Source organism: Pantherophis guttatus, chromosome 1, assembly GCF_059756535.1.
Source record: "Pantherophis guttatus breed Tessera chromosome 1, ASM5975653v1, whole genome shotgun sequence".
Lineage (NCBI taxonomy): Eukaryota > Metazoa > Chordata > Lepidosauria > Squamata > Colubridae > Pantherophis > Pantherophis guttatus.
This window is the reverse complement of record NC_142063.1, coordinates 298,917,695-298,935,818: the sequence shown is the minus strand read 5'-3', so window position 1 is coordinate 298,935,818 and position 18,124 is coordinate 298,917,695. Positions and strand designations below refer to the sequence as shown.

Below are 18,124 nucleotides of genomic sequence, written 5' to 3'. Positions count from 1 at the left end.
GATTGGAAATAGACAGTGGTGAGGAGCAGGGAATAACTGAATTCTGGTTATCCTCTTCTTGCCAGTTTTTGCAAGAAGCTCCCTCCAGGCCCTGCTGCCTGGATATTTGAAATATTGGCAGAAGCATCTTCTGAATATGGAGCAGATGAATATGAACTGCTGCCTATTTTCTATCATCTCCCCCTTTCCACTTGGTGGCTATCCACAACAAACTATGGCAATCCAAAATGACAGTATCCATGAAAGATGACACAAGTTTTAGCTTTTGCGTGACTTGGTCTCCTCTTGTCCCCTTTGAGGATGGCCATGGGCTCAACCTCCCCTCCACTTAGCAAGATTTCCTGATCCTTGAAGCATGTTAAAGCATCTCTGTGGGCTGATGGGAAAAAGTATAAAGGGAAAGTCATTTTCTCCTGACTCTCATCTACAGTTGGATATCTGGATCTAATCCAATAGTTGAAGTAATCCAACAAGCAAAACTATATTGCTAATCTCTTTGATTTTGGCATAGGATTAAATATAAATGCCTCCATTTTGGATTGTTAACCATTGTTTAGAGTGAGCCCAAACCAGTTATGGCTTTTTAAACAAACTGTGCTTAAACTATGACTTGTTAGGATGGTTTGAAGAGGAGGAGGAGCAGAGTAACCCCCTCCCCTGACCTACCCTCCCAGATGATTCTCCCAGATGTTATAGCTTTGTGAAAGATAATTAAAATTCCAGCTTATTAATTGTGTCATTTCTATTTGTCAAACAATATTCCTGGCCGAGGGTAACTTTTGTGGCTATTACTGTTATAAAAATTTAAACAGCCAGTTTTGTTACCACAAGTCATAAAATTAGAGATGGTACTGTTTTTTGATAGTGTCTCTAATTGTAAGGTCCACTAGTATTTGTTGTATATCATTGCCAGTCAGCTCTGATACGTCCTTCATGATTTCCACTTTCCGGATATCCCTTAAGTAAACTAAGGAAATAAGTGTGATTAACTCTTTATGTATGTGGTGGTGGTATTGTTGGAGAAAAATCAATAAGGGAACTTCTGAATATTTATGGCTTTCATTTTCCTTTGTCTTCTCACTTGGCCTTGTAAAACAAGATGAGTTTATTTTTTGTTGTACTTCAGTCTCCACACAATTTATTATAGGTTTGCAAAGCCAGGTCAAGTGCACATGGACATGTTCAATAACATACCGTGGCAAGACCATGAAACAAAGAAAATAGGGTGTGTTTATTGTCAAGCAGCAAGAACCTAGAAATTAACACACTATGCTGTATTTGTCAAAGACAAAATCCCCCAACTTTTCACTAGTTCTTATTGTCTGACCAATTTCTTCTTGAACCCTTCTGAATATGATTCAAGGTGGTGGTGATGACCTGTAATATCCTTCATAGCACAGGACTGGGTTATTTGAGGAGTAACCCCTCCCCCCAATTACATCTACCTATCCCATTAGGTACAACAGAAAGGGAATGCCTTGAGGTCTATCACCTGGGACTCCAGGAAGAGTCTAACTGGGCAGGTAGAACAGGTCAAGTGGAGAGAAGAGATGTGTCTGTGCCACCAGGCTTGGGGATCTGGAGGTGCAGTAGAGCCTGTACAGTGGTTGTGTTGAGTTTAGATTAGTTGTTTTAGACCTTGGCTATGGATTCTGTTACCTAGCCTTTTAGATGGTTTCATGTGCTTTTTATATTTTTCAAGATTGCACTTCATTTGGTTGCAGTTTTTAATTTGTAAGCCACCCAAAGTCAAGAATCTGAAATGCGTAGCTATATAAATTGAAACAATAAATAAAAAAGCACTAACATGGAGTTGGAACTATCATATGCTTGCTAATGAATGGCTGCCATATAATACTTAAAACTCTGGCAGTGCTCAGAAGCCTGTGCTAAAGCACTTATTAATATTCAAATTGTACGTTCCATGGTATATGTGTATGTGTATGTGAGAGACACAGAGAGAAAACAGCTCCCCCCATACTGCCCCATGGCAGACAGAGAAATAAAGCAACTGTAAAAGAGGACAAAGCAAGCTGGAAGAGTTGGCCCTTTGATCAATTGATAAACTGTTGCCTGATCTGGAGAATTAAAAAATCCCACTCAGGGGTTCAAGGGAAGCTTGGACAGTCAGATTATGAATTCGGGTCAGATTCATTTGGGGGAACAGTTAGACCTTCACTCAGTTGAAGCATTTTCACTTTCACTTTGTGTTAAATAAAGATATCCCTGTGGGAAAAGAGTACTTTAAATGTTGCTCATGTATATTATAACATAAATTTGGCTTAACAAGTAATTGTTCAAAATGAAATATTTTTACTTCTAGCTTTATCCATTTAGACATTTAGAACTACTTTAATAGATGTCTTCTCAGATGGCGCCTCTCAAGATGCTTTCTTTTTTAATCACAGTTTGAAAAAACAGCAACAGGTTATTAGGCATGTAATTTTTTGCCCAATTGAAGACATTTTTGACATGTGGTTTTCAATCACTTTCAAGTCCTGAATTTTAAAATCTGAGCAATGTTAAAATTTGTTTTCCTTTTGAATTCTCTTGCTTTAGTGAAACAGGATTATTCACTTAGGATACCACATCATTGGTATCAGCTTAAAATGAAGGGAATTAATTTTATTATAGGCTTAGCAAAAAATTTGGTTGTTAATTCCACCCCCCCCCCATGATTGAAGGTTGAGGGCTAGTTTGGTTAAATCACCAGTTTAGAGATTGTGAGTTCCAATCCCATTTTAGGGACAAAGCCAGTTGGGTGATTTTGGGTCAATCACACTCTCTCAACCCAAGGAAGAAATGCAGCTGCAAACCATTTCTGAAATCTTGCCAAGAAAACTTGTTTAGGCATTCACAAGGAGTTACGACTGATTCAAAGCTACATGCATGCACATACTCATATACAGAGTTAAAATGTCCTGGTTATTAACATTTTTGCTGATAATTACTCATGTTCACAAATCCTGGACAAGGGAAAGATTGGAGTAACATTGTCTATTGCAGGAAAAGAACAGTGCATTTTCTTTCCATAGAGTGTATAATATCTTGAGCTTAAGTTTACTGTTGACAGCAAGTGATCATTATGGTGTTAAAAATGTCCTTTGCTTCATAGATCTTGATAAGCTTGACAATGAAAAGAAGGAGCTGATTCAAAATGATATCTCTGCTCTTCACCACTTTTATTCAAAGCACATAGAATACCCTGACAATGAAGCTCTGGTGGTACTTTTTGGACAGGTAAGGTAGATGAGGATAAAAGGGGGTTAGGAAGTATGATTGCATAGGTACAAAACTGTGTTGTAATTTCTGCAATTGTTTCTTGGCAGTCCTTCAGTGTGGACTGTGATTGCACTAATTCTTCAATACTGTAAAGATACTTTTTTTTACAGATTGCTTCCTCTTGTATTGTATATATAAAAAATACATGGGCATATTAAATTTCAAATCCCTTCTTTTGGAAACATGTCAATACCAAAACCACATCAGGTGCACGTGTTATGTTTCAAGGAATTCTGTTGGGGAATTATGGGATAGAATGCAACATGCTTAAATGAAGAGTTGCATTGAGACTGAATTTCTTTCCCCAAAGAAAGAAAATATACTTTTATTATTTGTTAAAGAATTTAAAGTAGGAATAACTTACTTTCATGTTTTTCTGGACTGTTATCATTCAGATTCTTCTTTTTTTTTTAATTTAAATGTTATGAATGAATGACTGACTGACTGTGACTGACTTAGATTTTTAAAAAATTTCTCCCAGCCTTCCATCTTTTATGGTAATTGTGTGGTTTGGTCTGCCCCAGCTAGGCTATGCAGTTCTAATTTTTCAGGCAAAATTAGATTATAAATAAACTTCGCATAAGCTCCCTTATGTAATCCTGGTAGTTCAACAGCAAGACTTAATTAAGAATAAGCAGTGTTATAATCAGATTAATCAGCATGGTACAGATGAATGGGGTCAACTACCATGCAGAGCTAAGTAAGCCGATGGATTTTTTTTTTATTTCTAAGATCTGAGTGTGTCTGTCTTCCCTCTTCTCTCAGGTTAACTGCAATGGCTTCACAATTGAAGATGAAGAACTTTCACACTTGGGATCAGCAATATTTCCCGAGTAGGTGTTTGAGAACTAGTACTGTATTCTTTTCCCCAATGTATTAATGTTGTTTCCAATAACAAATGTTTAAAAAAATCTCTAGCTTGTTTACAGACTTGAGCCAGTCCTTATTCCAACTTGTACTTCACACACCATTCTCAACTACTCCATGTTCAACCCAAAAAGCAGATTTTCTAGGTAGCATCTCTGCTTCTGAATTAGGAATGACTGCTGAACAGAAGAACTTGCATTAAGTTAGGTTAGGCAAAGTAAAATAACTTACTTCTCTAACTTAGTACTGTCTACTTCCACTGGCAATAGCTCCACCAGAGACCTTTGCTTGAGAGACTGGCCAAAGGTTGGGAATCAGAAGAACTTGGAGAGACTCAGTTTACAAAAACCTGATATAAACCATAATAGATTAAATGGTCTCATATGGTATATACCATCTTTTATGGTAGTAGTCTACCTATGTAGAAAGAAAGCTGTGATGTTAAAGACATAACATTTGATTTCTTTGGACCTCAGAGAACCCAGAGAACCCTTAAACTTGTGAATAGATGCAAAAGAAGCATCAAACACTTCAAAGGCAAAACATAAATTTTGCATGCACAGGGATTCGCCAAGGTCTCTCTAGTTAAAAATCCTCACCATTATTAAGAAGGCTTTTAAGTATTAGATTCATGAGGCCCATTGTAAATTAAGATAGGTGATTTTACCCTACATAATGACTGTTGACAGCTTTTTAATATTTATATGGTTGGGAGATAATTGAGTTGATATATATGGAACATGTATATGAATCCCATAGAAAATGAAGATGCTGAAATGTCAAAAAGAAACAGAGAAATAAGACGTCCAGTTGGCCAACTGACCCATGGAGGAAATGGAATGTGTCTCCCCTTTTATTTGCTTAGCTTATATAGTGTTGAGTACAGGTTAGATAGTCTTGGACTACCTGTTGGTGCTTGGGACCAAGGGTGAAATGCTCCCGGTTCGGACCGGATCACCCGATCCAGTAGCGAGGGTGGCGGGTGGTTCGGAGAACCGGTAACAAAAATCCCTGCCCCCCCCCATGCCCAGATGAGCCACGCGATCATCAGAGGCTTTTTTAAAATTATTTTTAAAAGCATTTTTTCTACAACCTCTTTGGCCGAAAACATGCTTTTAAAAGTAAAAAAAAAAGCCTCTGATGATCGCACAGCTCAGCTGGGATCATCAGAGGCTTTTTAAAGCATTTTAAAAGAGGTTGTAGAAAAATGCTTTTAAAAGCCTCTGACGATCCCAGCCTCTGATCGTCAGAGGCTTTTAAAAGCATTTTTTTTTACAACCTCTTCGGCCGAAGAGGTTGTAGAAAAAATGGTTTTAAAAGTAAAAAAAAAAAAAAGTTGGCTACACCCACTCAGTCACATTAACCCCCCTTCACCCCCTCCCCCCACCAAGCCACGTCCACAGAACCGGTAGTAACAAATTTTACATTTCACCACTGCTTGGGACGTACAGTTGGGACTGAAAATCTGACCATTCAGTTGTAAATCAGGTTGTAAATCAAGGCATCTAAGATGGGTGGTCCTGATTTTTTTGATATTTTTGCAGTAGCCATGCAGTAGTCATACAATTGTTAAGTGAATGGCACAGTCATTAAGTGAATCCATTATTCTGAATGGGTGTCTTTTGCCGGAAACTGGCCAAAACCACTGAAAACCTGCAAAAAACCCATAGCAAATCATGGGCGTCTGATCACAGGATGCTGCAGTCAGTCATAAAAGTGAGCTGGTTGCCAAGTGCCCAAATGTGGTCACATGACTGCCTGTTTCTCAATTTTTAGCAATTTGGAGGAAGGAAGAGCAGGACATAGGCCATGAGGGAGACTACAAATTAATGACTAAATTAATGTAAAATCATAATTATCCTTTGGGAGTTGGAATATGGGACATGTGGCTCAACTATGATCAATTCTGTTATGACTTATACTGATGTCTGCTACACAATGTGTTGCCATAAAATAATCATTTCTGTGATATATTAACACTTGGATATGATTTATGACCACAATTGAGCCCAAAATTTCTGTTGCTAAGTGAGACATTTGTTAAGTGAGTTTTGCCCAGGGGTGAAATCCATTTTTTTCCCGTAATGGTTCCCATGCTTGATAGGCATGGCAGGGGAAGGATATTGCAAAATCTCCATTCCCACCCCACTCCAGGGGAAGGATACTGCAAAATCTCCATTCCCTCCCTTCCTGGGGGACGGTTATTGCAAAATCTCCATTCCCACCCCATTCTGGGGCCAGCCAGAGGTGGTATTTGCCGGTTCTCCAAACTACTCAAAATTTCCACTACCAGTTCTCCAGAACCTGTAAGAACCTGTTGGATTTCACCCCTGGTTTTGCCCCATTTTATCACCTTTCTTGCCACAGTTGTTAAGTGAATCACTGGAGTTGATATAGTTAGTAACACAGTTGTTAAGTGAACCTGGCTTCCCCATCGACTTTGCTTGTCAGAAGGTTGCAAAAGGTGGTCACATGACCTTGGGACACAACGGTCCCAACAACGGTCATAAGAACGAACCAGTTGTCAAGCATCTGAATTTTGATCACATGATCTTGGGGATGTTTCAAAGGTGGTAACTGTGAAAAATGGTCATAAGTCGCTTTTTTCAGTGCCATTGTAACTTTGAATGGTCAGTAAATGAACTGTTGCAAGTCGAAGACTACCTGAATATAGAAAAGTTTGCAAATTTGCCACCCAACCCAAACCAGGCACAGTGAAATTCCTTTAGTACAGTGGCTTCAGTGAGAAAGTTAACACACATTGAATGAACTGAGTTTCTTTAAAATAACTTGTGATTTTAATTCGTTTAACTACATTGTATACAAACTTCATTTTCTAAAATAATCACTGGCAATGGCAACATATTCTAAATATTAAGCAAATTTTTATGTCCGTTTCACATTGTGCTAACCTTTTCCAGTGTTAGAAATATATCTCACATCTTTGCATAAATTGGAGTATTGCTTGTTTCTTTAAAAAAAAACTCTGTTTTTCTCAGTGTGGCACTTATGAACCACAGTTGTTGCCCCAATGTGATTGTTACCTATAAAGGGACAGTGGCTGAAGTCAGAGCAGTTCAAGAGATTGAAGCAGGAGATGAGGTAACTGAATATATGCAATTTTTATGTGCTGATATGGAATGTATAACGAATACGTTGCACAGGGGAAAGGCCAAGTGTTTTGTTCATGCAGTATTGCTGAAATAAATAGTATCAAGTTTATGGTATCTCATTCGCTTAATCTGGTTTCTAGTTTTAAAGTACAGCTGGAAGATAAGTGACTCTAAATTTTGAGGAATACAAAAAAGAGAATAATACAGCTGGAAGGGACTTTGGAGTTCTTCTAATCCAATTCCTTGCCTAAACTGGAGACCCTGCTATCCAATGTCTTCTTAAAATCTCCAGTGATGGAGCACCCACAACTTCTGGAAGCAAGCGTTCCCACTGATTAATTTTTCTCATTGACAGGAAATATCTCCTTGGTTATGGTTGGATCTCTCCTTAATGAGTTTCTATCTGTTACTTTTTATTGTGCCCTGAGGTGCTTTGGAGAATAGATTGACACCCCCTCTTCTCTGTGACCACTCCTTAGGTATTGGAAGACTGCTATCATGTCATTCCTAGTCCTTCATTAGACTAGTGATTCCCAGTTCCTAGAACTGCTCATCATATGTTTTAGCCTCAAGCTCCCTAATCATCTTTGTTGCTCTTCTCTGCACTCTTTCTAAAGTCTCAACAACTTTTTGTATCACAGTGATCAAAACTGGACACACTATTCCAAGTGTGGTCTTACCAGTGCAGTATATAATGGTATTAACACTTCACATGATCTTGATAATATCCCTCTGTTGATGCAACCTAGAACTGCATTGGCTTTTTTGGCAGCTACAGCACACTGCTGGCTCATACTTAGATGGTTGTTCACTAGGACTCCTACTGTTACTACTGGTAACCCAGGTACCACCTATTCTATATCTGTGTGTTTGGTTGTTCTTGCCTAAGTGTAAAATCTTACTTTTCTTGTCCTGAATTGCATTTTGTTCGACAGGTTTGCCAAGATCCTTGTGGATCTTGAGTCTATCTTCTCAAATCTTCTCAACCAGGGGTTGCCACAAAGAAGAGGGAGTCAAACTATTCTCCAAAGCACCTGAGGGTAGAACAAGAAGCAATGGGTGGAAACTAATCAAGGAGTGAAGTAACTTAGAACTAAGGAGAAATTTCCTGACAAAACAATTAATAAGTGGAACACAGAAGTTGTGAATGCCCCAACACTGGAAATTTTTAAGAAGATGATGGATAACCATTTGTCTGAAGTGATGTAGGGTTTCCTGCCTGGGCAGGGGGTTGGACTAGAAGACCTCCAAGGTCCCTTCCAACTCTGTTATTCTATTCTATTCTATTCTATTCTATTCTATTCTATTCTATTCTATTCTATTCTATTCTATTCTATTCTATTCTATTCTATTCTATTCTATTCTATTCTATTCTATTCTAAATGTTGTCCATTCTCTCCAGCTTGCTGCAAACTTTTTGAGTTCCCCTTTTATCATCTCATTTAAATTGTTTATGCTAAGAATACTGGGCATAGGACAGAACCCTGGGGTACCCCACTGCATACTTTCCTCCATGTAGATGTAGTTCCATCTTTATCTTTAGAGATTTGATTGACTGTGGTTATTTTCAGTGTTCTTCCTAAAATGGTAATCCCAGTTCTTTTCTCCCACTTCTCTCTCTGAATCTTAAATAAAAAAAGCCTGTACATTTTGTCTCCAATCTTCAATATGATTGGATAGCCACTGCTAAGAGTGGGACATTTTGGCTAAGTGCAGTTTAACCAAAAGAAGACAGTGTGGAGTTGCTGGATTCATTAGCAAAGAATAGTGATTAAGTGGGCATACAGTTGCTTTCCAGCACTCTAAGATGCTTTCAGAATTTTATTGCTGCAAAACTTGGACTAAGTTTTACTTACTAATTCAAGCACTTAAATGTAAAGAACAGAAATAACAGGATAAATAGACAAATAGGCACCTTCTCATAGTAAAGAAGTATTTTAGGAATGTAACTTCTTACTTCCTGCATATTCATCCTCATCTGAGTTTGCCATGGCAATGGTGCTAGAACTTCTTCACTGCATTACCGACTACTATGGGGTTATTCAGGAAGACTCTGATCTCTTTGGATGCCTGCCTTATATCTGTTTTAGAGACAAAAGGGCTGTAGAGGAAAAGTTTTAACAGGTCAAATGGAGAGAATGTTAATTGAACTTCTGGAAAAGATTCTTAAGTAGAGTTAAACTCTAACTCATTAATCTTTGGTGGTATGGCCTATGCCTCCATCTTCTGGTTCAATGTGATTATTGCATGAGAAACCTGTCAAAAAAAATTCCACTGTGTGTGGGGAAGGAGAGTACGCATGTTTAAATTGGCTTTCATATTTTGTGCCTGGAAAAAGCAATAGAGATACACTCACTATAGAATAAAAACAAGCAACTGTTAACTAACATCATTGCCTTAGGCATGCTGTGAGAAAGTGAAGGACACAAAGAAGAGCAGGCAGAATGAACAATTTGCATCTGTGGTGGAGCAGTTAGATATTTGCCTTTCCTTCTTGGTTTTATCACATTTTATTTTAGGTGAGAGATTCAAAATGGGACTAAGGTCATTTTAATTTTGTTTTTCTTATATGTGAATGTATTTTTTATTATGAAACTTTTAGAAAAAAATATAGGTACTTTATAACTGACTATGATAATAGAAATAAGCAAAAGACCTCAACATCCTATTATATATATATGGAAGGAACTAAAGAAAAAAAAAAGAGAAGGCTAAATTAAGATGTGCAACTTTCATTTGTTTGGCTGTATTTGTCCACAAATGGCTTTTGGTGGTCACTTTATTTGATCCTTCTATAATGCAGTGCCCCAAAGTATGTTCTACCAATGCTATTTTTTAAACAATCAAGTTAGGATTGCTTAGTACAGCATTTATTTCTAGGGTTTGTTTGTTTGTTTATATTTATTAGATTTTTATTCAACCTTTATTATTTTATAAGTAACTCAAGGGAGCAAACATACTTAATACTCATTCTTCCTCCTATTTTCCCCATAACAATCCTGTGAGTTGACATTGGGCTGAGAGAGGGACTGGCTCAAAGTCACCCAGCCAGCTTTCATGCCTAAAGTGGGACTAGACCTCATAGTCTTCTGGTTTTTAGATCAGCACCTTAACCAGTGGTGGGTTTCTACCGATTCGGGAGAACTGGTGGCGGCAGCGGCGGGAGGCTCCACCCACCTGCCCGGACATTTCTGCATATGTGCAAAAGCATTGTGCGCATGCATGAGTGTGCACACGCCCACGAGCGAAACGTTAGCGACCGAAATTGAAACCCACTACTGACCTTAACCACTCTACTAAATTGGACAGTCTGGCTCTCCTTATGTCTGTTAATCCAGTAACAAACTCTAGTTAGGAATTATGATTTTCTTGGGTCCATTGAATCTCTCTGTTTGTTTACTTATTTACATGAAAGGAGAAACATACATTGGCTGGAAGCTTACTATGTCCTGAAGTTTTGAAAAATAATTGTCATTGGAGTTTCATATGCCTAGCATGTACAGCAGGTTTAGTATAAAATGGACTATATTAAAATCTGTGTGCTAATGATATTAGACAAATATCATTTTACTTTTCTCAGATTTTTACCAGTTACATTGACTTACTGTATCCAACAGAAGATAGGAACGATCGATTAAAAGATTCCTATTTCTTTACCTGTGATTGCAGGGAATGTTTTACTAAAGAAAAGGTAAGCCAATTTAACCATTTAATTATATGCTTTATTACTTAGATTGGTAGACTGACTATAGTCACAACACTATTCTTATAATATCTAGCATTTTTATAGTGCCTGCAGTACTTGAGACCCCCAAACAGATTTGGGATTTTTGAGGTCAGCTAGAGCTAAGGAGAGATTGAAACCCAGGTTAAGTTTCCATTTCATATTTTCTGCCTGCTCCCCTTTCTATTGTATCTTAACAACAGCACTTATTTCTATTACTATGCAATGCCCTTTTCCAAAAGCATTCCATAATTCAGATCAGGTAGGTGATATGGTCAGAAGCCAAGGGTACAAGGGTCATAGATCCCTCACCCCCAGCCATGGGGGGATTTATGAATTAAAACCAGAAGCTACTTTCTTACTTTCTCAGCAACTTTTGTCTTATAGATGGAATTGTAGCCTTCCAATCAAGTCAGATCTCATTTTGAAATTGAATGAATTGTAACTTGCTTCTTTGTCAGTCTTCTGTAATCTAGGGCCTTCCAGATCTCCTCACAATCGCAGTAGCTAGTCCATGGCTTTCAGTTTGATAGAAGTTAGCCAATACATCCAGAAGGAACCAAGTTTTAAGATGCCTTACGCATTTTGATCAGTTTAGTTACTGCCAGTTTGCCTGTGGATCTGCTTTTTGTTTTTGGAATAGCCTTTGTAACTTTCTTATAAATCTTCCCTCAGGACAAAGATAAACTGGAAATCCGTAAACTGAATGAGCCTCCGTCTACGGAGGTTGTGCGAGATATGATCAGATATGCCAGAAATGTGATTGAGGAATTCAGGCGGGCCAAACATTACAAATATATCCTTTGGTGTTATCTTTCTTGTGTCCATTTCTGCAAAGCTGAAATTTCAGTTCAATTTAGCAGTCTCACTTGTTGAGGCATATCCAAAAAATGATTTTCCACAAACTTGGGTTGCAGCTCTCAAATAGAAACTTTTTAAGAATTTTATTTGAACTGCATTGTTAAGCCATCCTAATTCATGGTTCCTGGACAGATTAGAAAACAGTTGTTGTTCTTTGAATGTTGTAATGTACTCCCCAGCTCAAAAAGTGTGTGCATGTATGTGTGTATATGTATAGATATATAGATATAAAATTTATGTATACATCATGCCTAATGGAACCATAATTTAAACATTTCAACTAATATATGAGGTGTGTTATAAATAAGCTTGGTAAAAATGTTCATTAATGTTCATACAAGCTAAAAAAAGTGTACAGATCAGTATTGGAAACAGGATGGGGCTGTCATAAGACATCAAACTCAGGTAGATTGGAAATAGTGTGCTGTTTCCATCCATCCTTATTGAAAGCATCCTCCATCTCTCTGGGATGAAAACAAGCAAGAGAGAAAATATTTGATACCATCAAAATCCTGCTGTCTATCTACTATCAGCTTCACATTGTTTTGGGTAGATTTTAAACAACATGCAAAGATGAACTGAAACTTTGCAGCACCTCAAAGGCCAAATGTCATATGAAGCATCATCACCATAATTGCTCTAGTCTAGGCCTTTAGAGAAGATCCTAGCTAGGAGGCTACATATTTACAATTAATAATCTCTTTAAACGCTAGTCTGTATGGACAAAAAGCAAAAAGGTGCAGAGTATACATCCTTATAGTTTCAGCTGAGGCAGTAATGACGGGACATAATATTCAGAAACCTAACCTGGAAAATATAGTTTTCATTTGTCATATACCTTAACTCTTGGCTTACCCCCAGGTGAACTGCAGGAGATTTGTGAGCTCAGTCTGGACAAGATGGGTTCTGTGTTTGCAGAGAGTAATGTTTACATGTTGCATATGATGTATCAGGCCATGGGAGTTTGTCTGTACATACAAGACTGGGAAGGTGCTTTGCGCTACGGGCAGAAGATTATTAAGCCATATAGGTACCTGACTTTTCCTCTTGCAATTTGTATAATATAGTAAATTGAAATATTTGTAAAGAAATACATCTAACTAAGCACACCGTTGGCTTTCCTTTCAATGAGCAAAGAAACAAATACCAGTCCTAAATATTTTGGTGTGCATGTGCATAAACAAACTCAGTATGACTGAAATTTTATAAAGCACCTTATCTCTAAGGCCCATCAAGTGGTAGACTCTATGATAAAAATCTGTTCTTGGATCTCTGGCCTCTTCTATCATTAGAGATCTCAAGTTTTATGTTCCTGTTTCTCTTCTTCTGTTAGCTAATCTTCCCAGTGTCTCATATTGTGATTATGACTGGTTGGTATTCTGACCTCTTGCTTTCATTACCTAAAGACTCATGAAATTAAGAACATTCATAGATCTATTTTGATGTCACAAATTATGAAGCAGATTTTGCCCAGAAAACAGAATGCTAGGATAGCTATGCATTTTGACCTTAAGCACCATATAAGTTATCAATCTCGGAGATTTTCCTACCCAATATATCCTTCATGAGGAGGACAAAACTCATATACGTGCTTTACATGGGAAAGGTTACGGGCTCATTTGTCAGCATTTCTAGTTATGGCTGGAAACACTGTTGTAGGAACTGAATTGTTGCTGCACTGTAATATTGAGACACAGCTACAATGCCTGTCTTCATATAAGGCAGCTTTCTTTGATCCTATGTTCCCAACGTTTTTCTCCCCAGTATGCCTGTTCCTCTGATTGAGGAACTCTGATTGAGTTCCTCCAGCAATGCTACTGTAACTGGTTGGTCTTCTGTTTTGCTCATGGACAGTTAGGAATTGACAAAGTTCAGCAGAGTTTTAGGAGAAGAGGAAGGCAGGTTCTTGTGGCAGATTTCTGGGCTACAGGAGGTACTTCAGTAGGCCTCTTGAGGCATTTGGTTTGGAAAAAGATTTCATTGGCTTGGATTTTAAAGAGCCACTGAGGTATATGGGCACTTCTGTATCACACAGATAGGCAGTCCGATTGCCTCCAGGTGCTTTGGAATACAGCTATCATAGTCTGCAGCCATTATGAACAAAAGGAAAGGGTGGTGGCAATCCCTGTCCAAAATCTAGAGGACCGGTTCACCTTCTGTATTGGAAGAACCAGTATTTCTTTGAAATGGCAGATTTTTACAGGGCTGGTGGCTTCTTAGATATTTTAGTTTTCAGGCTATAAACAAGATGGTTCTAAAAAGGCTACATTTTGTAGCCTATTGACAGAGAAGCATTATCGCCAGCCTTGTAAACCTCAGGATTGTATATATGGGTGTGTGAGCCAGCAATCAGTAGGTTCCTTGATAAATTACTATCTTAGACCATAATTTCCCCCCTAGCTGGGAATACAGCTCTTTCCCTTTGAATCAGATGCCAGTGTGAAGTCATAGATCAGCTGGCGGGGAGTGGTGATAGGGAAGCACAAGAGCACACACTTCCCCTGAGGCCACAATCAGATTTATCACCCCTGATCCTTGCCTAGCTTTTATGGGCTTGGAGCCTAATTTCCTAAACTGGTTTAGGCTGGCTAAAAACCAAGGATCTAGTGTACTAATACTTTAGCTCTTGGATTGCCTTCTCCCTGAATGGCTATCTGTAAAAAAAATGTAAAAAAATAATAATCTTGATCAGTTGAGCATCAGTTGACTAAAGTTCCTTCCATGAGAATATCTTGAAACATCCACTGTCTCTAAAACATGGTCATGGTCAAGTTAAATTAAGGCAGGGCGGTGATAAATATCTATTGCATGTCTAAGAAATCACACTCCTTTATAAGCAAATGTGTGTTTATATTTTGCAGTAAGCACTATCCTTCTTACTCCCTCAATGTGGCTTCCATGTGGCTGAAGCTGGGAAGACTTTACATGGGCTTGGAAAACAGATCAGCTGGTGTTAAGGCTCTCAAAAAGGTATGCTCATTGTCTTTACAAAATTTTGGTGTTAGTTGAATTTGAACCTTCATGTCGTCACATAGAAACGTTTTGTTTAGGAATATCTGTTCATTCCAAAGAGCTTCGCATTATAATGTTCTTTGTTGTGAATTCCTATTTGGAAGTTAGCCTCCTTTATTTTAATGGAATTTACTCCCTATTAAATGTATATAGGATCATACATTCAAGTTTTGCCTGCCACCGAAAGAGTAAAATAAAAGGTGTCCTCCGAATCAAAATAATTATTTTTTAAAGCAAATGTTTCTAAAGATTTCCCATGTGTATTTCTCGTGGTTGCTCCAACTCTTCAGTTCAGGTAGTAGGAAGAGAGAGCTGAGTTTAAGTCATGCATGTGGGTCTTCCATCAAGATCCCTCACTGAAAAGTTGTTCTGAGTTTTCATGCTTTTGTGTACAGTCAGGAGCTGTTCAGAAACTGAATGTTCTTGGCTGTGGTCAAAGCTGACATATGGCACCAAGCAGATTGCATTTCAGTAGCTAGTTTGAATGTTAGTGCATATGGTAGTCAAAATATTTTTTTGTCTGTGGTTTCACAAAAAAACATGTGTTGGGGGGGAGGGGTGTGCGAGCAATAGACATGGAAACTTTGCTTCCATTTTCTCATTTTGGGGGGCTCATTTTACTTCTGTGGGGGCAGCTGCTGGGGATGCCTTCTAGTGGGTCAGCACCCAGGCAGGAATGATAGAAGCTCTCTAGAAACTAGAGCAAAGATGAAAAGGAAGCTGGAGTTCTTGGTATACAAGACTTAATGGGAGCAACTACTACAGAAAGGAGCTTACATAAATCATATGCCAGTCTTAATTCAAGAGGACAGTTCATATAAAATAAGTTGATGATTCACGTAAGATGAAGGATGTTTATTCCTTGATTTCTGGTACTTTGCATGATTCCACCTAAATCGATTCATGGCCAATCTTGCTAAGTTGCTTTAGAATTAACCTGAGATTTCACCTTCATGAATTTCTTTGAATCCTCTGCCACTAGCTAATTCTGTGATCACTCCATATAACATACTGATTTTAAATTGCACACATATTAATTCAGAACCTTGGGAAAGGTGCTTTGTGACAAATTGTCAATTTTTTCCTATCCTTGTTGTATCCAAATAAGTTTTATTATTAATTATATCCAGTGATGTGGAATTACCTCCAAAAGATTTTTTAAATGGTATATATCTGATTCCAGTTGGTTGTGATTTTCCAATTGAAAGTACCTTCAGGGAAGCATCTGTAATATAAATGTTATCATCATCATCATCATTAAACTGTATAAGCCACCCAACTCTCAGTGACTGTGGACAGGCTAGCAATTGTTAAAAACATTTACAAACAAGGAAATAATAACAACAGCAAAAGAATAAAGATGACAGAAATAACAAACCCAGATGGAAACAAAGAAAAAGAAGAAAAAGATGCTTCAATCACACTTGCCAAAGGACTGTGCAAGAAGCCACATCATGAGAGGCCTTTGGAAAATGGGGGTCATTTGAATATTGGGGGAAACTCATTCCAGAGGGCAAAGCACTGCTACAGAGAAAGTGACTTCTGGGCTGCCAATAAATAGCATTGTTTAAACAAAGGAATCTAGAGTGCGCCAATCCTGCCAGATTGGTTGATATTACAGGAGACAACTAGTCCCTATGCCATTTAGGGCTTTATAGGTAGCAACCACACCTTGAATTGCACCTGGAAGCAAACTGGCAACCAGTGCAGCTTGTGCAGCTGAGGCGTTATGAGGCCATACCGAGGCAGTCCCATCACCGCCTGCACTGCTGCATTCTGGACCAATTGAAGCCTCTAGATCAGAGGTGTCAAACTCAAGGCCCGCAGGGTGCTTAGATCTGGCCCATAGGGCCGCCCTGGAAACAGCAAAGGACCGGTCTGTAGTGCCTTTGCCAGCAAAAATGTGTGGCAGGAGGCCGTTCCAGCCGAAAACGGAGCTTGTGAGCCTTTTTCCCTGGCAGAGTGCTCGGTCCACCACAGGTGCCCTCGACACGAGTGATGTCAAGCTGGCCACGCCCCCCGAGGTCAAACACAACCCTGATGCGGCCCTCAAATCAAGTTTGACATCCCTGCTCTAGAAGGTCTTCAAGGGCAGTCCCATGTAGAAGACAATCTACATATATAATAACTTCAATTTAATCCTATTCGATTTTGGTGGGCCTATTAACTGAACATAGCAACTTGAATCATCAAGGTGAATCATTAATCCCTTTTTAAGTATGCTTATTGCCTCTAATTATTTATAAAAATAATAAAAAGATAAAATGAATAAGTGAATAAAAATAAAATAAAGTATTACTTTAAATATATTGAAATATTTTAACTATATTGCCACAATTTATAAGAACAAGTACTTCCCTCCTAATTGTGACACAAATGATTGCAAGGGTCTTAGCATGGACTAAGGCCAAGATTACTTATATGGTCACTTAGGTTACAGAGGGAGCATGACCAATTCTTCTTGACTACCCAAACTCTATCTTGTAATAAGTTTTTTTATTATTATTATAATATAATCAGGGCCAAATGTGGCTCGAAACAGCCCTAGGCAAAAGTCCTCTTAAGTTTGGAACAGAAAAGCAGATATAATGTCATTTAACTTTTTGCTTTTCTGTGCCTTTCAAAAGAGCTCAGAGATCTCTCAGGATCAAAGGTACTGTGTATAGAATACGGTTTGATACTTGCAATCAAATGGGCTGTTTTCAATGGGGTACATTTAAGAGGACAAAAACCAGCCAGAGGTTTCTGACTCTTTGGAATCCCTGACGAGCATATTTCATAAACCAAGGCTGTCTGAATCAATTGTATTTTTTCCCCCTTTTGCAGGCAATCGCTATCATGGAGATAGCGCATGGGAAAGATCATCCATACGTTATAGAGATCAAAAAGGAATTAGAGACCCACAGAGTCTTTGAATCTATGTAATCCTTCAACCTTTCTTTAAAAGCCTTGCTATGGAAACTTCAGGAGTGCTTTGAAAATTGACGCGGAATGAAAGCTTTTCTGTAAAATAATTGGAATGACAAACATGTGGTGCATTTGGGCCTTGCCTCTTCCATTCTCTGAGGTCTATGTGAAATATCTTGAGCCTTGATAAATTAATTCTGAATGCCTTTTCCTCCCTAAGAAAATGCCATGGTTTCACACAGCTAATGCCTTTGATTGATCATGTGCAAAAATGACCAGTTCTTTTCTCAATTGAGTTTAATGTATTGTATCTTATGCAAAATGACTAATTAAATTTGGACAACACTGCTTGACCTGA

At 38.3% G+C, this 18,124-nt stretch overlaps 1 protein-coding gene across 1 annotated transcript in view; it reads left to right on the top strand.

The window, feature by feature from the left end:
• SMYD2 (SET and MYND domain containing 2) overlaps positions 1 to 18,124 on the top strand; it is a 33,206-nt gene extending 15,082 nt beyond the window's left edge. Inside the window, exons 5-12 of the mRNA XM_034427809.3 lie at positions 3,116 to 3,240; positions 4,048 to 4,115; positions 7,149 to 7,251; positions 10,843 to 10,953; positions 11,662 to 11,782; positions 12,703 to 12,877; positions 14,709 to 14,817; positions 17,686 to 18,124. Coding sequence (XP_034283700.2) covers positions 3,116 to 3,240; positions 4,048 to 4,115; positions 7,149 to 7,251; positions 10,843 to 10,953; positions 11,662 to 11,782; positions 12,703 to 12,877; positions 14,709 to 14,817; positions 17,686 to 17,784 — 911 coding nt within the window. The 3' untranslated portion in view covers positions 17,785 to 18,124. The remainder of the gene's footprint in view (positions 1 to 3,115; positions 3,241 to 4,047; positions 4,116 to 7,148; positions 7,252 to 10,842; positions 10,954 to 11,661; positions 11,783 to 12,702; positions 12,878 to 14,708; positions 14,818 to 17,685) is intronic.